The 26,502-nt window shown below is 40.4% G+C and overlaps 1 protein-coding gene across 3 annotated transcripts in view; it reads right to left on the reverse strand.

The window, feature by feature from the left end:
* The window catches only part of LOC134337531 (phosphatidylinositol 4-phosphate 5-kinase type-1 gamma-like), a 184,547-nt gene that overhangs the window by 18,261 nt on the left and 139,784 nt on the right, over nucleotides 1-26,502 (reverse strand). For 2 of the 3 annotated variants that reach the window (XM_063032622.1, XM_063032621.1), the window contains exon 16: nucleotides 22,524-22,674. In XM_063032622.1, coding sequence (XP_062888692.1) covers nucleotides 22,524-22,674 — 151 coding nt within the window. Of the gene's footprint in view, nucleotides 1-6,802; nucleotides 6,887-22,523; nucleotides 22,675-26,502 lie in introns of all 3 variants that reach the window. The other variant, XM_063032620.1, reaches the window with a different exon arrangement.

Consider the following 26,502-nt stretch of genomic DNA (forward strand, 5'->3'; position numbering starts at 1 on the left):
AAACAAAAATACTCAAATGGCAAAATATTACCACCATGGCTGACATGGGAAGTCAAAGCTAATGTAAAACCAAACGAGAGGCATACAACAAAGCAAAAATTAATGAGAAGATAGAGGATTGGGAAGCTTTTAAAAACCTACAGAGAGCAACTAAAATTATCATTAGGTGGGAAAAGATGAAATATGAAAGCAAGCCAGCAAGCCAAACAATAGCAAAGTGGATAGTAAAAGCTTTTTCAAGTATTTAAAAAATAAAAGAGATAAGAGTAGATATAGGACCGCTAGAATATGAGACCAGGAAATAATAATGAGGACAAGGAGATGGCAGATTAACTAAATGAGTATTTTGCATCAGCCTTTACTGTGGAAGACAGAGGTTGAAGGGTGTAAGAGAAGAGAAGTGAGTGCAGTTTCTATTACAAGGGAGAAGATGATCAAAAAGCTGTAAGAGCTAAAAGTACACAAGTCACCTGGACCAGAAGAACTGTACCTTAGGGTTCTGAAAGAGATAGCGGTAGAGACTGTGGAGGCATTAGTAATGATCTTTCAAAAATCATTGGACTCTGGCAATGGTGCCAGAGGACAGGAAAATTGCAAATGTCACTCCACCCTTTAAGGGAGTAAGGCAACAGAAAGGAAATTATAGACCAGTTAGCCTGACCTCAGTGGTTGGAAAGATGTTGGAGTCAATTATTAAGGATGAGGTTCTGGTGTACTTGGTGACAGAGGACAAGATCGAACAAAGTCAGCATGGTTTCCTTCAGGGAAAATCTTGCTTGACGAACCCGTTGGAATTCTCTGAGGAGATTACAAGTAGGATAGATAAAGAGGATGCAGTGGATGTTGTATATTTAGAGTTTAAGAGGGCCTTTGACAAGGTGCCACACATGAAGCTGCTTACCAAGTTAAGACCCCATGGTGTTGTAGAAAAGTTACTGGCGCGGTAAGAGCATTGGCTGATTAGTAGGAGGCAGTGAATGCGAATAAAAGGATCCTTTTCTGGTTGGCTGCCAGTGACTAGTGGTGTTCCGCAGGGTTTGGTGTTGGGACTGCTTCTTTTTATGCTGTATATCAATGACTTAGATGATGGCATAGATGGCTTTGTTGCCAAGTTTGCAATTGATATGAAGACTAGTGGAGGAGCAGGTGGTGTTGAGGAAACAGGTAGGCTGCAAAAGGAGACAGATTAGGAGAATGGGCAAGAAAGCGGCAAATGAAATACAATGTTGGATGGTAGTAGAAATAAATGTGCAGACCATTTTCTAAATGTGGAGAAAATCCAAAAACCTGAGATGCAAAGGGACTTGGGAGTTCTTGTGCAGAACGGACTAAAGGTTAACTTCCAGGTTAAGTCAGTGGTGAGGAGGGCAAATGCAATGTTAACATTCATTTCATGAGGTCTAGAATATAAGAACAGGGATGTGATGCTGAGGCTTTATACGGCACCAGTGAGGCCTCACCTTGACTACTGTGAACAATTTGGACTCCTCATCTAAGAAAAGATGTGCTGGCATTGGATAGGGTTCAAAGGAGGTTCACAAGGATGATTCCATGAATGAAAGGGTTATCATACAAGGACACTTGATGGCTCTGTGTCTGTACTTGCTGGAATTTAGAAGGATGGGGGGGGGGGATCTCATTGAAATGTTTCGAATGTTGAAAGGCCTAGACAGCGTAGATGTGGAAAGGATGTCTCCCGTGGCGGGGGCGTCTTGGACAAGAGGGCACAGCATCAGGATAGAGGACATCCATTTGGTGAATTTATGGGATTTGTTACCACAGGCAGCTGTGGAGGTCAGGTTGTTGGGTGTATTTAAGATAGAGATTGATAGGTTCTTGATTGGACACGGCATCAAAGGTTACGGGGAGAAGGCTGGGGAGTGGTGCTAAGGAGGGAAAAAAAGGTTCAGCCATGATTGAATGGCGGAGCAGACTCGATGGGCCAATGGCCTAATTCTGCTTCTGTGCCTTACGGTTTTATACAGTAGGTGCCTAAGATTTTTGCACAGTACTGCAAGAGCACTTTATGTCTATTTAAGTTTACTGTATATGTCAGCAGCAAATGTAACAAGCATTCCTTCCTCACCTTCATCGATGTAAATAGTAAAATGTTAAGGCTGCTGCACTGATTTCCATGGAATGCAACTTGTTACACATTGCCAACCAGAAAGAGAACCATCTGAATTTGCTCCCTTTTTCCTATTAGCCAGCCAATCTATTCATACCAAAGTATCTCCATGAAATTTTGTTTTTTTTTTTGAAATCTTTGATGCAACAATTATCAAATGGTTCCTGGAAATCTTAGTAGATCCATTTGTTCCCTTTAATCTATAGCAGAGAGCTGCAGCACAGAAACTGGCCCTACTCACTTACTTTAATCCAACATTAATTTCTGCCCCGATTTTACCATTCACCTGCACACTAGGGTCATACCTATCTGTACATCTTTGCCTTGTGGGAGGAAACCAGAACATCCAATACTCACAGTCAGAGGAACAATGTGAAAAGTTCATATGCAAAGTCAGGGTTGAACCTGGGTCTTTGGAATTGAGGCAGCAGCTCTACTAGCTGCACCATCATGCTATTCAAATCATTCTTCAAAGAACTCCAATTGCTGGGTCAAACATGATTTCCCTCTCTCTACATTGTGCTGTACAATTTGCTCTACTACCATTCATGTTTTTAGAATGTCTCCAGTAGTCACTTGTAACATTTCCCTATGACAGTCGTTAAAATGATCTGCAGTTTTCTGCTCTCTGCCACCTTCCCCTTTTAAAACAGGAGTTATGTTTTCTATTTTTTAAATCTAAAAGAATCTTGCTGACATGAAAATAAATAGAAAATTAATATTAATGCTACAAATTATCTCATTAGCTACTTCTTTCCAGACCATAGTATGAAATCAGATCTGGAATATTGCCACTATCAGCTCTAAGATATACCCCATACCACTTTTCTGATGATTGTAATTTTCCTGATTCTCTCCTTTCCTTCTAATTCCTGACAGAAAGATAGTTTTTGAACGTTATTGTATCATCTTGTGAAGATGTATGCAGAATAATTGTTTATTTACTCTCAGTGTTTTCCATTAATTTCCTTCATCTCACTTTCTGTTGGGCCAATATTTGTTAATTCTGTTCTTCATATTAACCCAACAGTAATCACAATTAAGTTTGTTAACAAAGAGATCTCCAGGCAGGAGAGAACTGCATGGCCAAATAAAGAGAACAGGAGAAAGCAGCTTCCATCATGTCAAGCCAACATTACTGAGTACCAGTGAATCACCTGTTCTCTGTCTGCTCCACCTTGATAGTTGCTTAGAATAGCACAATGAACCCATTGCGGCAGCCTTTGCCCAACTAATTCCTCTAGTCTAAATGTAAATTAAAATTAAAATCCCCCCATGATAATTAGCATTCCTTTCTGACAAGCTCCCATTATTCCTTCCTATCTACTCTATCTTACAATGGGGGTCTAAATACTAATTCAACGTGTGACTTGTCTTTATTCATCTCATTGCTTTCAAAATCAGTTCTACATCCAGGTTTCCCTAAAATGAGATTACCCTCTCTTGGTGCCAAGACTATCATTAATTAACAGAACAACCTTTCCACCTTTTCCAAGTTTCCTGTTCTTCCTAAATATCATATACCTTTAATATTCTGGAACTAATCTGTATCATCCTGCAGCCAAGTCTCCATAATGTCAATTATTTCCGTTTAAGTGTTCTGTTCATCGGTTTTGAATAGTGTATATTGTGATATAAAGCCTTTGGTTTTGTCCTTTTATTATTTTCAAAACCTCTTGTCTCATCTTTTGACTAATTCCTGAAGTTGTACTCTGTCTTCCTGCCATAGTATCTTGAGCACCTTTAGACTTAATTTAAATTGGTATCAATGTTGGCTAAAGCTCCTTGACAGACAATTAAACCTCATGGATCTTGTAAACAGGGAATTTTATCTCCTTATGGTATTAGTACAGCATTAGTCAGGCAGTGAGTAAAATTCCCTCTCATCATTCATTGGCAGACATGGAGCCTTAAATCATATTTATTTATTTAGAAATATAGCATGGTAACAAGCCGTCCCAGCCTAAGGAGCCCAGGCCACCCAATTACACCCATATGACCAATTAAGCTAACTTGTACTTCTTTGGAATGTTGGAGGACACTAGGGGACGGAGGATGAAATCCATGCGGTCATAAGAAGAGCATACAAGCTCCCTACAGACAGTGGTGAAAATGAACCCGGGTTGCTGGCATTGTAATAGCCCACAAAATGAAACAGTGCATCATACTTCAATTTTCTGCACACTCAGCAGTAAATTGGGAGCAACCTGGGAGCTCATGCTTGCTAAGTCTGAAGCAGTAGATGTAACTTTGTAGTAGACCATCAGATTATCCCATCAGTTTGGACAAGACCTCACTCACACTTCAATACACTGTGCCTGCTCCCAAATAATAATGCATTGCTTTGGAAAGCCGGTTACTTGAGAAACTTAACTTAGCCATTCAGTTACACAGTATTTTCACATTTGTTTGATCTTTGTATGCAATAAAGACAATAGAGTGTGGTTACTATAGCAATATAACTCACAGCTTAATACAGTTAAAACAGCTCAATAATTGACAGTGTGAGGTATTCCCAATATTTATTTTATAACAGAAATAAATATAAAAATGTCTAATAAATGTATTTCAAATTTTACTACCTTGTAACCATGAAGAATATTGTGCAAGGGATAAAAGAAGAAATGCACCTTTCTCCAGGAATCAATAACTGAATGGCTGAGAGCATATCACAAATATATATAAAATGAAACTTATGGGGAAAGAAAGGCACAAGCAACCAGCCTTAAGATACTCAAATTATCCAAATATTTGGTCCTACAGTTAGTAGTAGTGAATACAAAGGTCTATCAAAATATGCAAAGGAGGATAATTGTGATAATACTACAGATCAATTTTTCAGGATCTTAAGGATTCTGCTGAAGGCTGGGAACTTGCGGTCATATTGTTTTAGAGTATTAAAAGTAAATAATAAATACCTTTGTAGGCACATTCAATATTTCAGATCAATTCCTTTCATTATGACTGCAATACATGCACTAGGTATTTAAAAGCTGCATGATCTCAGACTTTTTACCACAAATCAAGGAGAGCTTAGTTTTGAAAAGTCATAAAAGAATAGGGCAAGTGAAGCTAGTGGGTTTGGAAGGGTGTTGTGCATAATAACTGTTTGAACTTCTTTGCATGGTTGCTGAATAGTTCTAAACACATCTGCTCAAAGTTCTCAAGGACACTGCCTATATGTAAAGTTGTATGTAGGACAATTGTATGTACAGGTCGACCTTCTATAATCTGGCACCATTGGGACCTGAGGAGTGCCGGATTAGTGAAAATGCCGAATTACAGAAGGATCACATTAAGCAATAGCTAACCACCTCATCATACCTTTAAAAAAAGGTATGAAAGGATCCAAAGGTTCATTTAATGTCAGAGAAATGTATACAATATACATCCTGAAATGCTTTTTCTTTGCAACCATCTACGAAAACAGAGGAGTGCCCCAAAGAATGAATGACAGTTAAATGTTAGAACCCCTAAGTACCCCCCCCCCGCTCGTAAGCGGCAGCGAGCAGCAATCCCCCCTCCCCCACCGGAAAAAAATAAAGCGCACCCACTACCAGCACTCAAGCGTGAGCTAAGCGACAGCAAAGACACAGACTTGCAGTTACCCCAACGACTACATTGAACTCGCAGCTACTGAGGGAATCCTCGTTAGTTTCTTTTCCTCCGCTTAGTGATATACTTAAATTCAGTGGATCACCACGCCTGATCTAAGGTGGTAGGCAGAAGAGAATGGAGCGCCGGCTGGACGATGCCGGAGGGCAGTGCGCGACTGCCGGCAGGCAGGTGAGACGGGCAGGTGCCGGGCGGCCGTGCTTCACGCAAATGATATTAATAAATGCAGGAAAACAAGCAGGAATTGCTTGTCTGTGCTTACAAGAGGTCGCCAACACGTGAATAGAAGTAGCATAACCAAAACAGTGCGCAGCAGAGTGGTATGGTGGCCCGGAAAATTCGAAATTACAGTTGCGCGGAAAATTTTAAATCAGTGCGGATTATCAAAGGAACTGGATTACAGGTAGTCGGATTAGTGAAAGTCGACCTGTACTACTATTAATAGACCATAGTTCTTTTTTAAGGAAAAAGAAAATTGGTCAACAAATGGCACAACTAAGGTCCCAATTTAAAAATAAACAATCACTCTTTTGATCTAACAAAAGGACATTAAATATACCATGATGATGAAATAACAAAGCTAGAGTAACACACAAATTTTAAACATATCCTTCCTAGCTATACTATTAAACAAAAAACCCTTTTGATTTAAAATGAGAAAAAAACTGAGATCATAAAGCTTTTGAATAGTTTTCTGTACAATAATGGCATTGTAAAATACCATTATTAAAATCTCTCTCATACCCAAAGTCATGCATCCTATGTTAGTGCTGAGTTGAATATTCATTGCATATCAAATATCTGATACATGCACTTTTACTATTTAGAAACAGATACTCAACATTGACAAAAGAGAACAAGAGTTATTTCAGAGTTCAGTAATATATTAACTCAATTAGTATTGTTATATTAAGAGAAAAGCAGAAAGAGAATGTCAATGAATAAGTAATTACCATTTGTCGTACATATTCGACTCAGTACTAATTCTCCATAATACCACACCTGCTGAGGCACCTATACTTATACCGAACTCAGAAAGGAACAGGACAATACACTTACAGTTTCACTCTCTCCATCTGAAACTGAACGGACGTGAGAACCATAGTGAAGGGGAGAGTAAATCCAGGCCCTCTCTTCTGTACACTGAATAATCGGAATCAACAGGAGACACAAAACAGAAACAATGGAAAGCAACGAAAATGGGAAAGAAGAAAGTAACTGCAGGTGAGAAACAAGTTATATATTATATGAATTTCCAGATAAAGTATGTTTAAAGAAAGGCCAAAACAAACACATCAGCAGAGCTGCAGAAAATGACATAAACCTTCTATTCTGGTACAGTAGCTTGCATGTGATTTAACCACAAAAAATTGTAGTGTAAAATGTTCTTAAAAGTGAATATTTTGCCTCATTTTATCACATCAAACTAAAAGTATAAAAAGCCAATAAACAAAATCTGCATTCAAGATGAATATGTATGTTTCTTCTGAGGTAATGGCTAATGACTACTTCATCCTTCGTTCTCTAATATTAGTACAAGAAAATTAGCAGCACAATAAAAATTAATAGAGCAAAGAAAATTATCCTTCAAAAGTAAACTATTCGTGCTAAGAAACTATTAAATGGTACTGGTTCAGTTTTAAAAGATTGCTAAATATTTTACATTAATAATGTTTAATTGGAATACATTGCTGCTATGTACAGAGGTATATTGTACTACTATACCTATTTTTGGACAAGAACAAAGATTTACAAAATTATTTGTCAGTACAAAAGGCAATTAGAAAGAATATTCCAAAATTAATATCATGCCTGTGTTCAGTTAGGTGGTCCTGGCCAGACTAATAGGGGAGCTACTATACAACTAAGTCCTTGTGTACACTGGACGTGAACGAGAGGTACAGTCTGTGAATAAACTTGATTCTAATCACCATCAAATTACACTTGTTGAAAGGAACAGAGAGAATGAGTGAATAAGTTGGAATTGTTAGCAAGTAAGTTGGGAGAAAATGAGCAAGTGAGCTGGGAGAAGTAGTAAGTGTTTGTGTACACTTATGAGTAGAGGGGTACTAACTAAACTTTAATTTTTTTATCCCTCTTTAAGGAAATGCAACAAAAGCGCTCTCTTATTCCAACTGTTTATTTTTGAGGGGTGGCGTTCTTCTGATTCACTAAATATTAGTAATATCAAAAGGAGAAAATGCACTACTAATATTTTGAAGTGCTGTAGATTATCTCCATGTAGAATATACTGGGCCTTCACGCAAGATTACTAAAAATCTGCTTTCCTCATCACAAATACTACTTTGATCTCTAACCAGCTCCAGCATTTTCCATTTTTATTTCAAATTTCCAATATCTGCAGTTTTTTGCATTTCTAATCAAGTAACAAAATGATCTGATGACTGGAAAAAAACTATCAGGTCCAGGATGGATATTCTGTTCTACAATTGCTATAGCTTTTAAACAATGGTGTATTGATAGTTTGTCCATCAGACAATACTTTTTGAAGAATATAAAAATACATAAAGATAAACCCATTTGTTCTTGACCATTACAATGACTGTAAAAATTGCAAACTTTTGCCTAGACAAAATTGAAACAGATAAGGAAAATATAATACGCAAGACATTTCTATGGTAGCCAAGATGCTATTTATGTATATAAACAAACTACGGACAAAATAGCGGATTGAGAAATCCAATCATTTTTCAAGCTGACTTAGGAAAGAATTCAAATTACATTTCACCATCCCTTTGTATGATTAAACTTTGAATCTGCCAGTAATTCTATTTATGTCTTGTGAAATAAAAGCAGATGAACAAAACAAATGCGTGAATGAAAACTTTTGATATATTGCATCAATATAACCTCTGGGGGGAAATGTGTCACTCTCATTACCTTATGAGATTAAGCCTCTGAATTTTAGCATCTAATACACCAACTTTAGCACTGATAACGCAGAAGTCACTTTCTTCTTCTTCAGCATTCTCGTGGCGTTCTATGTTCTTTGGGTTCTAAGCAGGCTAATGAAGCCAATGTTGTATCCAGTCTTTATTACAGGTGAAGGAGATTCTTGATCAGGTGGGTGATCACCTTCTAGCTACCACACACAAAATGCTGGAGGAACTCAGCAGGTGAGGCAGCATTCATGGAAATGAATAAACAGTTGACATTTCAGGCCGAGACCCTTTTTTAGGACGGGAAAGAAAGAGGAAAACACCAGAGTAACGAGGTGGGTGGCAAGGGTGAAGAGCTGGAGAGGAAGGAACCTGATAGCAGAGGGGAGTGGACCATGGGGAAAGGGAAGAAGGAGGAGCTCCAGAGGGAGGTGACAGGCAGGCGACAAGAAGTAAGAGGCGAGAGTGAGGAAAAGAAGAGGGGAGGGGGAGAGAAAAAAAATTACTGGAAGAAGGAACCAATGTTCATGCCATTGGGTTGGAGGCAATTGTTTTGTTTATCTGCTTTTATTTCACAAGACATAAATAGAATCACTGGCAGATTCAAAGTTTAATCATACAAAGGGATGGTGAAATATAATTTGAATTCTTTCCTAAGTTAGCTTGAAAAATGATTGGATTTCTCAATCCACTATTTTGTCCACAGTTTATTTATATAGGGTTGTTGCTCCTCCACCTGGAGTGTCTTCAACATGGCACAAGAGGAGGCCATGGACCAACATTTCGGAACAGGAAAGGGAATCGGAATTAAAAGTGGTTAGCCACCGGGAAATTCCGCTTTTGGTGGATGGAATTGAGGTGTACAACAAATTGGTCCACCATTTTAAACTGGGCCTCACCAATGTACAGGAGGCACACTGGGAGCACTGGATACAATAAACGACTCCAACAGATTTTCAGGTGAAGTTTAAGGACCGTTTGGGGCCCTGAATTAAGGGAGGATGTGAATGGGAAGGTGCAGCACTAAGGCCACTTGCAAGGATAACTGCCAGGAGGTAGCTCAGTGGGGACGGATGAATGGATAAGAGAATCATAGAGGGAAGCCTTATCCTGGGAACGGACGTGGCAGAGATGAAGGAACCGAGAAAAATGAATAGCATTTGTACAGGAGACAGGGTGTGAAGAGGTATAGTTAAGATAGCTATGGGAATTAGTAGGTTTATAAAAGTTGTCGGTAGACAGTTCAGCTACCCCTTCCTCAATCTTTTTATTCTGGGATCTATTCCTTCTCTTCCAGTCCTGAAGAAGGGTCTTGGCCTGAAACACCAACAGCTTATTCAATTCCATTGATGCTGCCTGACCCGTTTGAGTTCCTCCGACATTTTGTGTGTGTTGCTTTGGATTTCCACCTGCATTATTTCTTGTGTTTTTAGTCCGCACGCTGTTCTATTTCCGTTGGCTTCTGTGTCTTCCAGATGATAAGACTCAAGATTTACAGTACCATCCTGACACCTCCTTCCCCAGTTTGAATAGTTATGTGCCACAGATATTAAAGAGTCAGAGGGATGTTACTTTTTTTTTCCACGAAGGCTTTGAAAATATCTTGGCTGCATTACAGTATAAATGGATAACCCTTTTGTGCAATTTTTAAAACTTTATTCTATGTTCCTAATCCTAATTCTTGTGGTTTCAAGAAGACTAATTTAAAACTTTTACAAAGATGGAAGAGATTGGAACTAAAATTAAAAATAGAGACACTGAACAAAGAACATTGAAATTTAAATAAAAGAACCAACTTACACTCTCATCAGAAACTGAAGTGGCTTGGGAACGACTGCGTTGTGGAGAATAAATCCAGTACATTCCATCCGTAAACTGGATGGTAAGAGAAAAACATGGCACACATATAGGATAGGAGGAAGTGATGGCGAAAAGAATTAAAATAATATTAGTGATGAAATCAAAGAAAAATACATGTAAAGTGATAATGGCATTGTTCTGATGCTGCTTAACCTGCTAAAACATCTCTGCAAACAAAGTTTGAATATCAGCCCAATTGTTCAAATGTTAAAACAGTTTGCAAACCTGAACAGTTTGGAACTATGGCTTCTCATAAGAATGGAATTGTTTTTATGTTTCCAAAATGATGTTTTCCGGTCTGGCTTAGATATCTGCAGAAGGAGATGTGTTCTTATAAAAAAGCTGCTCATTTAAAGCTTAATAAAGTCAAGCAGACATAAGACTAAAGCAGAAATCAAAATCTTTTGAGGTCTAACTACTATGTGCTAATTAGATAAAGTGGAGTGAGAAATAGTGAAAGGAAGATGACAAAAGGAAAAAGGAATATAAACGATTTTAAGTAAAATCCTTCACAAAACAGTGCCCATACTGATTTCACACAAGCAATGATCAGTTTATCCTATAAAGAAATATGTAAACTGGGGTGATGTAAACTGCTTTACACAAATAATTAATCTTTAACAGTGAGACAGCAGAAAAAAACAGCAGCGTTATAAAACCATTTGCTAAACTAGTTAACCTGTAACAGATTCCAAGGCAACAAACATCACTTCTGCAAAAATTCCTTCAGCATTCAATGCCGGAGAAGTGTAGTTTCATATTCACATTTAGGTTATAAACCATATCTGAAAATATCTGCACAAAACTACAGCACTCCGATACAGGAACTCTGGTTCTATCCCTGTATCTCTACGGAACTTTGAAAATCTTATGTAAAGATGTGAAAAAGCAGCAGTCCCAAATTTTCTCATTTATTGACTGCATTTTTACATACTCCTGAGTTTCCTTGCACTTGCATTTGCCAAACCCATATCAAATTAAACAATGGAGGTTCAGCAACCAAAACCAAGTCAAAGAACATTTACATCTACATGTTGCAATGGGGCATAGGGAGTGGACCCAAGTGCAGGACACAGGCACGGAGACTTGACATGGAGTAGCTCATGAAGTGACAACGGCCTGCAAGCACCTAGCTGGACACAAAGAGACAGAATACCCAACTCGGAGTAGCGGCAAACAGCAGGACCTACTCAGCTGGAAACGAGGCGACCAAATCTAACAACAGACAATCCATATCTTGACATGGAGACGGACTTGGACTTGACTTGGAGTCAAAGCCAGGACTTGGACTTGACCGGGACTCGAAGGCTAGACTTGGACTTGACCGGGACTCAGAGCCTGGACTTGGACTTGACCGGGACTTGGAGCCTGGACTTGAACTTGACCTGGACACATAGCCTGGACTTAAACCTGACTTGGACTCGAGCCTGGACTTGGACACCGAGCCACAAAACCAAACAATGACAGACAATTCGTATCACAGCTTGGAGCAGCGGCAAACAGCCTGCAATACTCAGCTGGACACAAGATGACAAAAACGAACAACGGACAATTCGTATCGCGGCTCAGAGTAGCAGCAAATGGCCAGCAATATTCAGCCGGACAGAAGACGACAAAAACAAACGACAGACAATACGTATTGTGGCTCTGAGCAGCGGCAAACGGCCTGCAATACTCAGCCAGACACAAAATGACAAAAACAAACAATGACAGTCCATTCGTATCTCGACTCCGGGTAGCACATGAAGCGGCAAACGGCTAGCAAAACTCAGATGGACAGCAGGCTCTCGACTCGACTCAGGAACTGCGGACAGCAGTCTCTTAACTCAACCCAGAACAGCGGATAACAGGCTCTCGACTCAACCCAGGAACTGTGGACAGCAGGCTCTTAACTCAACCCAGGAACAGCGGATGACAGGCTCTCAACTCGATTCATTCTTGGCAGCCTGAAACGAGTGTAGCCGTACAGCTGAGGTGACGAACCAGCAGCGAGTAGATGTAAGCTGGAGTTTTTATGCTGCCGGTTCAAATAAGGATCAGGTGCCCTAATCAAGGAGCCCAGTGGAACACGGGGAAAAGGAAATTAACTGAAATGAGGAGTCAACGGACCGGACCGTGACACTACAAGGGGCAAAAACAAATTTCAGATAATTTACATTTTTTGTACGAGTTAGTTTAAACACTTTTAATTGTTTTAAGTATTTTACTTTCAAAAATAATGTTAAACTTTTAAAATTGTATAATAATTAATTGTGTTTGAATACCAGAGAGATTTAAATTATTTGACAGCATTTCTGCCTGACATGGCTGAACCTGCTGTGAAAGCATTTCTACTGGGAGTTATAAATGGAATGCCATACACTATACAAGATCTCCTTGGTGGGTTGGAACAAAAATCACTAAGAAAGTTCTCAAGTATTCTTAGAATAGCAGGGTGAGAAGGAATTCAATTCTCAAAATTAAGAGAATTTTGAGAATTAAAACAATTTAGTAGTCATCATTTTCCCATTTAAAGGCAAAAAGTCAAGCTTAATCTGATAAAAGTAATGTGAATGATATTCTTGTGCTGAGAATCAGAGAAGTAAAACTAAGAAATCCAGAACAATTCACTACATAATGTAACTGAAGTTTTGTCAGATTACGTAGCCTCATTGGGTAAATGTGTGCTCTCAAATATGCTTCCTGGGATCTGGGAATACATTAACTTTTATACTTTTCAGTTATTTGATTTACTATTGTCCCACGCAAAATTTTGCTTGAAATGTTTTCACACACGGGTAAATTTTATTTCAAGATGTCTTAATGCCATTAAAATAGCATTGCTGATCACTGTAACAACACTTGTCATATTAAGAGCACAATCTTCAATGTTCAATGAAGAAACTTGATGAGTTTCTCTTTGCAATCTCACACCATATTGGCATAGCATTCTTTACTAATGCAACGCAAGTTCCTGTAGTTGCTGCTATTTAGCAGAGAAGTCCAGTCCTTTCAGCCAGCTCATAAAGGAACATAAGTAACCCTCCCAGCTAGTAGGGAGTGTTGTTAATGAGTAAATTAATAGATGCTGCAATCATAATCAGAGGAAGATGGGTCAGTGGCAGGTGAAGAAAAAATCTACCCATAGAAGACATGTTCTCTGTGTTTACCACCTACAAAGATCTCCAAAATTACAACCAGACACTACTGGCAAGAGGTGCCAGCGAGGTGTCTGTAAGGATATAATGCAGTCTATGAAAGCTAACATTTTAGGGTACTCTGCAGTAGCTGCTGCCGGGAAATGATTCAGAGTCTGGAAGGCTGAGAGTGACCATGATCTTGAGCTCAAATGTAAATCAATCACAGCACAGTCAGAAGGAGATTGGATTAGTGAAACCTTGTCTTTATGTGCAGAAACAAGAATGAGTGAAGTTGCAAATCTCACAGATGACTTCACATATTACAATGCTGCTACAGCTCTATCCCCCGCCTAAAAAAATGTGAAAATGTAAAACTTGCCAAAAGCTATAGCAACACCGGAGCAGCCCCTCAGCAGCCATGTCAATGCCAATCTTCGTGTATCTATATTAATCCCATTTACCACCATTTGGTTCATGGCCTATCATGCAAAGGTTGGTGTTGTGGATAGTGTAGAGGACTGTCAAAGATTGCAGAGAGACATTGATAGGATGCAGAAGTGGGCTGAGAAGTGGCAGATGGAGTTCAACCCGGAGAAGTGTGAGGTGGTACACTTTGGAAGGACAAACTCCAAGGCAAAGTACAAAGTAAATGGCAGGATACTTGGTAGTGTGGAGGAGCAGAGGGATCTGGGGGTACATGTCCACAGATTCCTGAAAGTTGCCTCACAGGTAGATAGGGTAGTTAAGAAAGCTTATGGGGTGTTAGCTTTCATAAGTCGAGGAACAGAGTTTAAGAGTCGCGGAGTAATGATGCAGCTCTATAAAACTCTGGTTAGGCCACACTTGGAATACTGTGTCCAGTTCTGGTCACCTCAGTATAGGAAGGATGTGGAAGCATTGGAAAGGGTACAGAAGAGATTTACCAGGATGCTGCCTGGTTTAGAGAGTATGCATTATGATCTGAGATTAAGGGAGCTAGGGCTTTACTCTTTGGAGAGAAGGAGGATGAGAGGAGACATGATAGAGGTGTACAAGATAATAAGAGGAATAGATAGAGTGGATAGCCAGCGCCTCTTCCCCAGGGCACCACTGCTCAATACAAGAGGACATGGCTTTAAGGTAAGGGGTGGGAAGTTCAGGGGGGATATTAGAGGAAGGTTTTTTACTCAGAGAGTGGTTGGTGCGTGAAATGCACTGCCTGAGTCAGTGGTGGAGGCAGATACACTAGTGAAATTTAAGAGACTGCTAGACAGGTATATGGAGGAAATTAAGGTGGGGGGGGGGTTATATGAGAGGTAGGGTTTAAGGGTTGGCACAACATTGTGGGCCCAAGGGCCTGTACTGTGCTGTACTATTCTATGTTCTATGCCTCTGTGATTCAAGTGTTGGTCTAGATACTTTTTAAGTGTGTGAGCCTTTGCCTCCACTATTTTTTCAGGTTGTGTGTTCTGGATTGCAACCACCTGGTGGGTGGGAAAATTCTTTTCCCGATCCTCTCTAATACTCCAACTGCTCACTTAGACCAATGCCCTCTGGTTATATACAGTAAGATACTATTCTATAGGGCTAAGCTATGTATCTTATCTAGACTCTCATAATTTGGTACACCTCTATCAGGTTCTCTCCCCTCGTTAAGCAGCTCCATTGGAAAGAAGTCTAGTCTAGCCTACCCAGACTTCCCTCATAACATCCTGGTAGAATCTCCTCTCTACCCTCTCCATTGCAATCATGTCCTTTCTTTACTGCAGAAACCAGAATTACACCCAATATTTAGCTGTGGCCTAATGTTTTAAAAGTAGCCAGGAAATGAATTTTCTGATAGACAAAGAAATGTGAGTGAAATAGATCTATTCTGAGAAAAGCAGGTTTTCAATTGCACATAGCTCTTTTCCTTGGCCTTGTGTTTGAACGGATTTTGAGGAGACTGGTTTCCTGTACTCTCAACAGATACCTGGTCACACCAGTTGCGAACATCAGAAGCCTATATATTGTGTAGATCCACATAATTTAGAATGAACATATACTTCAAGCTGTGAACACTGTTGAACTTAATTTTGCAATACAGATACCAGATAGAAATTGAGGAACAACCCAGATCTACAGCACAGGACCTGGTTCCCTTGACACGACAAAAAATTCCTAGGTCTCAACCCACATTCTCTAAAAGCATTCAAGAAAATAGATTGCACAGGAGAACGTCAAAGAACCCAAGAGAATTTTGATAACGGAAAGTGATTAGAATGTTCTTCATAGAGGATTAAAAGCTGAAATACTATATTTAATAGCTTAACACTAAACTAAACAGTAATATTCAACATGAAAAATTCAGATCTATCAATAAATTCTCATATAGACACCACAATAATAAAACAAAAATTAAATCCAGGTAATCTCATATTCAATATAACCCTCCTCAGCTAATTAGATTAAAACACTGGATTTATAATGATTTTTCACGATTGCAACGTTAATGCAGTCTAGCTTCAACAGACAAAATTGCCCATGGTCAAAGAGCTATGAGTGGGTGTTAAGGAGCACCTTAAAAGGAAGGGGGTTTACAGAGTGAAAGCTGTAGCCAGCCAAGCAAGAATGCACAGTAAAGTGGCTGTAAATAAGTCTACACAAATTGTCAATAGATGTGTATATTCCTGGTAATTATACATAAGGAAAGAAATGATTGCTTTAATAAACTGTGCCCGAAGAAAATTATTACTTTACCATAACAACTAACTTACATGTCCATTCACATTCGAATAAATAACATTAGGGTTAGAGCTATGATTGATTTAATACTGTATCAGATCTACAGACTTCATGGTTGATTTAATATTAGTGAGTGACCTAACAACTATTCAGTGATCCGAAACAATCCAACTTTTTTGCCTATCAGTTACATATTGTTCAATTTAAAATGGCACCGAGGAAGCTTTTGTCATACTATACAGCATGGGGTTTTTGACATGGCCAGTTACCGAACTAAATTTTTCAGAACGTTGCTGTGGTCACCAGCGCCATCTTATTTAGGATTTGGCTTACTTCTATTCTACTTAGTTGTCACAACTAGCAAGCTGCTGATCACTTTGAAAGCCATATGTCTAAGTTTCACAGAGATATCAATATAGTATCTTTGTGAGGACCACAAATAGGAAACTGAATAATCAAGAACTCTCCCTTTTCTTTGTTAGAAAACTTGGAGCACAACACTCTCTATCACCAAGGACATCTTCAAGATGTGGTGCCTCAAGAAGGCAACATCTATCATAAAGGGCATGCCTTCTTCTCATTACTACTACCAGGGAAGACACAGAACAGCTGAAGACCCATACCCACCAATTCAGAAACAGCTTATTCCCCTCCACTGACAGATTTCTAAATGGTCCATGAATATTATCTCATGCATAGAAACATAGAAAACCTACAGCACAATACAGGCCCTTCAGCCCAAAAAGATGTGCCGAACATGATGATTACCTTGGATTACTCATAGCCCTCTATTTGTCTAAGCTCCATGTACCTATCCAGGAGTCTCTTAAAAGACCTTATCGTATCCACCTCCACCACTGTCGCTGGCAGCCCATTCCACGCACTCACCACTCTCTGCGTAAAAAACTTACCCCTGACATATCCTCTGCACCTACTTCCAAGCACCTTAAAACTCTGCCCTCTCATGCTAGCCATTTCAGCCCTGGGAAAAAAAGCCTCAGACTATCCACACGATCAATACCTCACATCATCTTTTACACCTCTATCAGGTCACCTCTCATTCTCCGTCGTTCCAAGGAGAAAAGGCAGAGTTCACTCAACCTATTCTCATAAAGGCATGCTCCCCAATCCAGGCAACATCCTTGTAAATCTCCTCTGCACCCTTTCTACAGTTTCCATGTCCTTCCTGTAGTGGGGCAACCAAAACTGAGCACAGGTCCTATACAGCTGCAACATTACCTCTTGACTCGTAAGCGCAATCCCACGGTTGATGAAGGCAAATACACCAAATGCCTTCTTAACTACAGAGTCAACCTGCTAGCAGCTTTGAGTGTCCTATGGACTCGGACCCCAAGATCCCTCTGATCTCCACACTGCCAAGAGTCTTACCATTAATACTATATTCTGCCATCATATTTGACCTACCAAAGTGAACCACCTTACATTTATCTGGGTTGAACTCCATCTGCCACTTCTCAGCCCAGTTCTGCATCCTATCAATGTCCCTCTGTAACCTCTGACAGCCCTCCACACTATCCACAACACCCCCAACCTTTGTGTCATCAGCAAATTTACTAACCCTTCCCTCTACTTCCTCATCCAGGTCATTTATAAAAGTCATGAAGAGTAGGGGTCCCAGAACAGATCCCTGAGGCACACCACTGTTCACTGACTTCCATGCAGAATATAACCCGTCTACAACCACTCTTTGCCTTCTGTGGACAAGCCTGTCTGGATCCACAAAGCAATGTCCCCTTGGGTCCCATGCCTCCTTACTTTCTCAATAAGCCTTGTATGGGATACCTTATCAAATGCCTTACTGAAATCCATATACACTACATCTACTGCTCTACCTTCTTCAATGTGTTTAGTCACATCCTCAAAAAATTCAATCAGGCTTGTAAGGCACGACCTGCCTTTGACAAAGCCATGTTGACTATTCCTAATCATATTATGCCTCTCCAAATGTTCATAAATCCTGTCTCTCAGGATCTTCTCCATCAACTTATGAACCACTGAAGTGACTCAGTCGTCTATAATTTCCGGGGCTATCTCTACTCCCTTTCTTGAATAAGGGAACAGCATCTACAACCCTCTAATCCTCTGGAACCTCTCCCGTCCCTATTGATGATGCAAAGATCATTGCCAGAGGCTCAGCAATCTCCTCTCTCGCCTCCCACAGTAGCCTGGGGTATATCTTGTCCAGTCCTGGTGACTTAACCAAGTTGATGCTTTCCAAAAGCCCCAGCACATCCTCTTCCTTAATATCTACATGCTCAAGCTTTTCAATGCACTGTAAGTCATCCTGACAATCGCCAAGATCCTTTTCCATAGTGAATACTTAAGCAAAGTATTCATTAAGTACCTCTGCTGTCTCCTCTGGTTCCATACACACTTTTCCACTGTCACACTTGATTGGTCCTATTCTCTCACGTCTTATCCTCTTGCTCTTCACATACTTGTAGAATGCCTTGGGGTTTTCCTTAATTTTGTCCACCAAGACCTTCTCATGACCCCTTCTGGCTCTCATAATTTCATTCTTAAGCTCCTTCCTGCTAGCCTTCTATCATTACCTAGTTTTTTCAACCTTTCGTAAGCTTTTCTTTTCTTCCTGAGTAAATTTTCAACAGCCTTTGTACACCACAGTTCCTGTACCCTACCATCCTTTCTCTGTTTCATGGGACTGTACCTATGCAGAACCCCATGCAAATATCCCTGAAAAATTGTCACTTTTTTCCGTACATTTCCCTGCGCCTGTTTCCAATTTATTCTTCCAAGTTCCTGCCTGATAGTCTGATATTTCCCCTTACTCCAATTAAACGCTTTCCTAACTTGTCTGCTCCTATCCCTCTCCAATGCTCTGGTAAAGGAGATAGAATTGTGATCACTACCTCCAAAATGCTTTCCCGCTGAGAGACCTGACACCTGAACACCTGATGCACTCTTTATTATTTTAAAAATTAGACATTTTATGTCTTTGCACTGCACTGCCCGCACAAAACAACAAATTTCACAAAATAAGACAGCCATAATAAACCTGATCCATTATAAACTTCTATTACCCCTCCTCTGTGCTTCCCTTGTTCAAATTACTTGCAGTGGACCCCTAATCAAAGGCGATCAAAAATGACCAAACATTGCTGTCATTTGGGCTTGAGAAGAGTGTGCAATCCTACCGAATAGCTGTAAGATACTCATCTGGCAAAATAAGACATAGGGAAAGTATTCACTCATGAAAATTATTCTTGTCAAAATTCTTCTAACAGTTGCAAAGTTTAAATCAGAAAATACAGTATCTCAACACTAGCCTAATTCAACTATTAAATTTTATTAAAATAAGCTATGCATCCACATCTTACTATCAATAATATTTCTAACTTTCTGATATTTCATGTCTACTGTTTTATTTATTTTTATCAATATGGGTGCAATAATTTACTGTGATATCTACTAAATACACGAACATTTTATGTTAAAAACTGGATCTACAATTATAGGCATTCCAAATCCTATAGTTTGACTATCCGGCTACACATTTACTTTGGTTATGAAAACTTAACTTTCTGTTACAAAGTCCAAAACTACATAGGTGTACTTTATGCTGCTCGATATGAGATGGATACATTCTCTACAAAGGAAAACATCCCTCTTCCCAAGTTGGGAGATACCAGAAAGTTGATGATCAAGTAAACAGAGACATGTCAATTTAATCAGATCAGAGCCAAGCTATCAACCCACTCCATGTTCTGATGAAACTTGCAATGTTTGTCACATTATAATCATGCCACCATTTATTACAGTGGAACATTATAACAACACTACTTATTTAGCATTTGGCAACAGCTCTAACTTTCTAGGTCTAGGCCACAAAGCAAACCACACTGGCCAGTCAAGCAATGATGCCAGGCATTCTTCAAACATGGCTGGCTCAGAACATAGTATTCTGTTAAATCGGCCAGAAGGTTCCAGATTTCAATCATTAGGTATGTCACCTCAGAGCCACTTTGTTCCCAAGGAAATTTTGTTGCTCTGCCCGTGACAGTAAGAAACTGCAAAGAATTGTGGACACAGCTCAGCACATCACAGAGACATATCTTTACAGCATGCCTGTACAGTCAGGTTTTAGATCTTGGGTAGGAGGTAGAAACGAGCAGTGCAGGTCGAGGGAACTATGAGGTTGGTGGCAGTGGATGTGAGATCTCTAGAGCTGATGACGTTTGTGATGGTGCTGGAGAAAATATCCCAATGGTTCTGACTGGGGATCTTTTTTAAGAGGTAAATAAGAAGAGGTGTCTGAGAGTTGCCACCTGGCCTCTGCAAGGTAGAGGTCAGTCCACCAGACTACCACAGCACCCTCTTTGTCGGTGGGTTTGACGGTGAAGTTTGGATTGGTGCAGAGAGAGTGGAGGGCAGTGAGTCCAGAGGGGTTAAGGTTTGAAGAAGAGAGAAGTGCTTTAGTCAAGTCGGTTGATGTCTCGGTAGCAATTAGAGATGAAAAGATATATAGCCTGGCAGTAAACCAGAGTGGGGTATCCAAAAAGAGAAGGAGGGTTACAGGTGGGAGAAAGGGGTGGGAAATCTGTGCCAAAGAAGTGGGCTTGAATCTCACTGAGGTGGGGACAAAAGGGGACAAAGATAAGGCCCTTGCTAAGGACAGAATGTTCCACTTCAAAGAGTGGAAGGTCAGAGGGAATGGTGAAAATGCAGATTAGAGCTGGGATCAGAGGGGGAAAGAGAGTTAGTGGCATCAGAGGAGAGGAGAGGGTTGGAGTGTTCAGGGAAGGTTGGGTGGGAGGAAGAAGATGGAGGTTTGAGGACCCAAAAGGTGACGGGGAGCCCAAGAGACCTGGGGTCATGGCATAGTGGTGAGGGAAAGGGAGCCCAAGAGCTTAGTGGCAGTGAGAAAGGTCTCGGTTCAGAGGTGGAGGCGGCTGACATACAGGCTGGAGCCAGAACTGGAGCTAGAGGTCATGTAATTCTTGGTTTGAAAGTATACAGGGCCATCTGAACCAGAGTTGGAGACAGCAGGATCCGTGGACTGAAGGCGTTCAATCGAGGGCTCCCCTCCAAAAGCTACATGTAAACTTGTTGCTGCATCAGGAAGGCAGCCAACAACATCAACAACCTCACCTAGTCCAATCACTCTCCCCTCCCTTTGCCCCCTTTGGACAAAAGATACGAAAGATTGAAATCATGCACTATCAGACTTGAGGTCAGTATTTATCCTGCTACTATAAGGCAATTGAACTGTTCCCTTAGTAAGGAAAGATGGGACTCTTAACCTCACAATCTACCTCTTTATGACCTTGCACCTTACTTTCTCTAACACTGCAGCACTTTATTTTGTGTTTGTTTTCCCTTGTATGTTTTGCCTTACCTCAATGCCCAGTTACGATGAATTGATTTGTATTTCTACTGCACATCGGTGCATATGACAATAATAAACTAATTTACCAATTTCTGCAACTCTTCCTCCAAGTGGGCAAGACAATATGTTTATGATCTAATAAACATGCATAGGTATCAATTTTTATTTGATAGCTCATAAGTGTCTACAACTCCACAAATGTAATATCATAAACAGCACAGCTACTCATAAAATATAAACATTAGTGAGCATAATGATAGATTAAGAACCACAATTGTACTAAATAATGTAAAAGATATGCATCCTAAGTAAAAGATGCAGACTCTCATACCCTACAAATGCAGACTTACCAAAAAAGCAGATTATTTATATTATTTCAAATTTTTCACATCAATTTTAAATTCATACATTCTAGCCAATTCCCAATAACTCTAGAATGCTCAATGATTGAATACAGAGAAGAATGTTCAATTTTGGTAGAATTCACAAAGCTACCATCCATGACTGAGCTAAGGGAATGACTTTCAAATGTGGCTGATGCTTAAAGGTAACCTAACTGCAAGAAAGCTAGACTTAACCACCTGTGACCAGTGTTGATGGACAGTGGCACAAATTTTAAGCAAGATGTCTTCCTGGGGAGGTGCCACATTGTAAGCTTTGCTGTAGGTGGTGGTTTCCAGGGTTACAAAGCCATCTATGCAATAATAGTGCTCAAATATTCTGTGTGGAACTAGAAATATAATGATACCCTTCAGATTAGATTGCTTTACACAGACTTGATCTGCTTTGTTACAAATCAGGCAAAATTGCCAATGGTCTTTTATACTCACAAAGTATATGTCTGTTACTGGAACTTCCTCATCATCTTCATCATCTTCTGCTTCCTCAGAAGCATGGCTGGCTGCCTCCGAGATCTGGCTCACAGTGTCTGCTTCCAAAGTGATAGTAGAACTTGTACGTGCAGATGCTGAAGGAACTTCCCTGACATTAAAATGTATACAGGAATCAGAAGGCTTCCAATGTGAAAGAACTCATGAATGTTAATAGGTTTAACTTAACCCACTGAGAAACAGATTACCGATGCATGTGTATACAGACACTCAATTATTGGGACAGTGTGCCAATACATTAAAAAAATATTTATAGTTCTGGGAGCAGAGTATCAGTACACAGATAGAATGCAAAGTACTTTAAACAATGTTATTTTGTCATGTAGTACACAAATAGGCCCTATGCTCACCAAGTCCCAACTATATCAAACACCTAGCTAAACCAATCACATTTTCCTGCTCACATCCTCATTAACTCCTCCCCTTTGCCTTACCACTAACCTACACTGGAGCAATTTACAGTAATTAACTGAGCAACCAGCATGCCTTTGGAAACACAAGAGATTCTGCAGATGCTGGAAATCCAGAGCAACACACACAAAATGCTGGAGGAACTCAGCAGGTCAGGCAGCATGAACCCCAAAATGTCAACTGTTTATTCATTTCCACAGAAGCTGCTTGACCTGCAGAGTTCCTGCAGCATTTTATATACTTTGCTCAATATCCCTTTGGCATGTAGGAGGAAACTTCAACTTTCTAACGCAAAAGAGTTAGAGGAACTCAATGGTTCAGGCAGCATCTAAAGGTTTTTTTTTGGAAGATAAGCTGTATTTGTCACATGTGCATTGAAACATACAGCAAAATGTGTCTCTTACATCAACAAGCAAAACAGTCTGAGGATGTGCTAGAGGCAGCTCGCAAGTGTCGTCAAGCTCCAGTGCCAACGTAGCATGCTTACAACTCACTACCCCTAACCATATGTCTTTTTTGGAATAGGGGAGAAAACTCATGTAGTTAGAGAGAACGTACAATCTCCTTACGGAGAGTGGCAGGAATTGAACCCGATCTTCTGATCACAGGTGCCGTAAAGTGTTAGACTGACCGTGACATTACTGTGCCACCGATGGAGGGAAATAGTCAATGTTTTGGGTTGAAACTTTTCATCAGGACTGATGCCTCCTATTTGCCTCCAATATCTCTTTGTCTCCAAACTTAATTTTCAGGCAAGCAGCCATTTTCTACTTATTACTTAAAAATATTTAGCTGCACTGCTTTTAAAAATTGGACGTTCTTCCAATTCCATTCATCTTTAAACATTTAAATTCACAAGTGCTCAAAGTTCAAGGTAAATTTATTATCAAAGTACATGTACATCACCATATATTATCCTGAGATTCATTTTCTTGTGGACATTCACAGTAAATAGAAATAAACATAGTAGAGTCAATGAAAAACCGCACGGGAAGGAGACAAACAACCAACATGTAAAAGACAGCAAACTGTGCAAATACAACCAACTAACAACTAAACAACCAGAAAAACCACACAAATATACAAACAAACAATAAATATTGAGAATAGTGGGTGGAGCTTAGGAGGATGATGGCACCCTAATGGCGACTCCCTATCTTGCATTTTGGGAAACAGCTTTATTTCTATCTTTGATATCCCTTTTTCCCCCTTTCAAGGTTCTTTTGAAGACACTAACCTGGAGTTACACGCTGACTACGGTTCTTCGCGGAAATGGGACCCGTTCTCAGGGCCTCACAACCGGCCGCTTTTCGATATGCCAAGGACGCGGCCTAGAAGACTAGCGTGCTTTCAGGATGCCGGATTTTTTGTGGCTCTGGAGGCAGGCGGATCCAAGGCCAGTGGTGCCGCCTGATGTATCATGAGAATACATGGAAAATTGAAAGCAGCGGGCTGTCTGCTGGCTGTGTGCCCAGGGACACGAGTTCTTTGGGCACAGCTCAGAAAAAAACGACACAACAGACTTTTAACACCATAAATCAGCCAGTTGTTTGTTATGTCTCCCCTCTTGCTGTGAAACAGGGACACATCTTTTTCCCTTATTAGGGAGAGAGAGAGAGCCTGAGGTACGTCGAATACCGGGTGATGAGTAGTATTTGGGGTCCTGCAAGTCTGTATCTTTATTGATGTTTTGCTGCACACTTGCGTGGTTGCTGGGGGGGGGGGGTACCGATACTTGTTTGCTGGTGGGGGGGGGGGTCATTGCTTTGTTGCTGCTTGTGCATGAGAGGTGGGAATTTGGGGTTCCAACATTTAACTGCCATTCATTCTTTGGGGCAATCCTCTGTTTTTGTGGTTTTGTGGATGTTTGCGAAGAAAAAGAATTTCAGGATGTATATCTCTGACATTAAATGTACCTATTGAATACAAACTGTAGAGTCCTTAAAAGAGAGTCCATCATTTGTCAAATCACTTTGTATTGGAGTGATTGAAGTTATCCCCTCTGGCTCAAGAGCCTGATGGTTGAGGGGATAATAACTGTTCCTGAACTGGATAGTGTCAGATGAAATGATAACACCAAGGAATTTAAAGTTGCCGACTCCCTCCACCTCTATTCTCCTGATGAGGACTGGCATATAGACCTCCAGTTTTCTCCACCTGTAGTCAATAATCAGCTTCTTGGTTTTGCTGACATTCAGTGACAGATTGTTATTGTTGCATCATTCAGCCAGATTCTCAGCCTCCCTCCTTTATGCTGATTTGTCACCACCTTTGACTCGGCCACAACAGTGGTGTCGCCAGCAAATTTAAATATGGCATTGAAGCTGTACTTTGCCTCACAGTCATAAGTATAAAGCAAGCAGAGGAGGGGGCTAAGCACACAGCCTTGTGGTGCACCTGTGCTGATGGTGATTGTGGAGATTTTGTTGCCAATCCAAACCGACTGGGGTCTACAAGTGAAGAACTTGAGGATCCAGTTGCACAGAGAGAGGTATTGAGCCCCAAGTCTTGGAGCTTATTGATTAGTTTCGGAGGGATGATAGTATGGAATGCAGAGCTACAGTAAATAAAGAGCATCCTGATATATGCACCTTCACTGTCCAGATGTTCCAGAGTTGAGTAGAGAGCTAATGAAATGGCATCTGCTGTTGACCTGTTGTTACTGTAGGCAAATTGGAGCAGACTCAAGTCACTTCTCAGGCAGGAGTTGATATGCTTCATCACCAACCTCTCAAAACACTTTATCACATTGGATGTAAGCGCTACTGGACAAGAGTCATTGAGACAGGTTACTATGTTCTTCTTGGGCACTGGCACAATTTGAAGCCTGCTTGAAACAGGCGGGTACCTCAGATTGCCAAAGCGAGAGGTTAAAGAAGTCAGTGAACACACCAGCCAGTTGACTAGTACAAGTCTTCAGTACTCAGCCAGTTACCTCATCTGGGTCGGATGCTTTCCGTGGGTTCACCCTACTGAAGGATACTTTCAAGTCAGCCTCAGAGACTGAAATTACAGGTTAGTTGTGGACCATGTGAATTAAGTTGCCTTCATGTTTTAATGGTCAAAGTGGGTATAAGAGGCATTGAGCTCTTCTGGGAGCAAAACCTCACGTCTCTTGGTTTCACTTTGTAGGAGGTGATAGCATTCTAGCCCTGCCACAGCTGTCAAGCATCTGTCAGCGACTGAAGTTTGGTTTGGAATTGCCACTTTGCATGTCAGACAGCTTTCCAGAGGTCCTTCCTCAACCTCTTGTATTTTACTTGATCGCCAGTCCTGAATGCCACTAATCTGGCCCTCATCAGATTGCATATTGCTTGGTTCTTGGGGAAGACTCTGAATGATTTTGTGGGGACACACTCACCCATGAGTGCCTTTGAAAAGTTCATGACAACAGTGGCATATTTGTTCAGATCCTCTGATGATTCTAGCCACTTCTTTGGCCCCTGCAACACCTCTTTGTTGTCCTTACCTCTGCAGCCTTTTTCTTTAGCCTCTGCCTGTATGCAGG

This window comes from Mobula hypostoma, chromosome 24 (assembly GCF_963921235.1).
Source record: "Mobula hypostoma chromosome 24, sMobHyp1.1, whole genome shotgun sequence".
NCBI classification, from domain to species: domain Eukaryota; kingdom Metazoa; phylum Chordata; class Chondrichthyes; order Myliobatiformes; family Myliobatidae; genus Mobula; species Mobula hypostoma.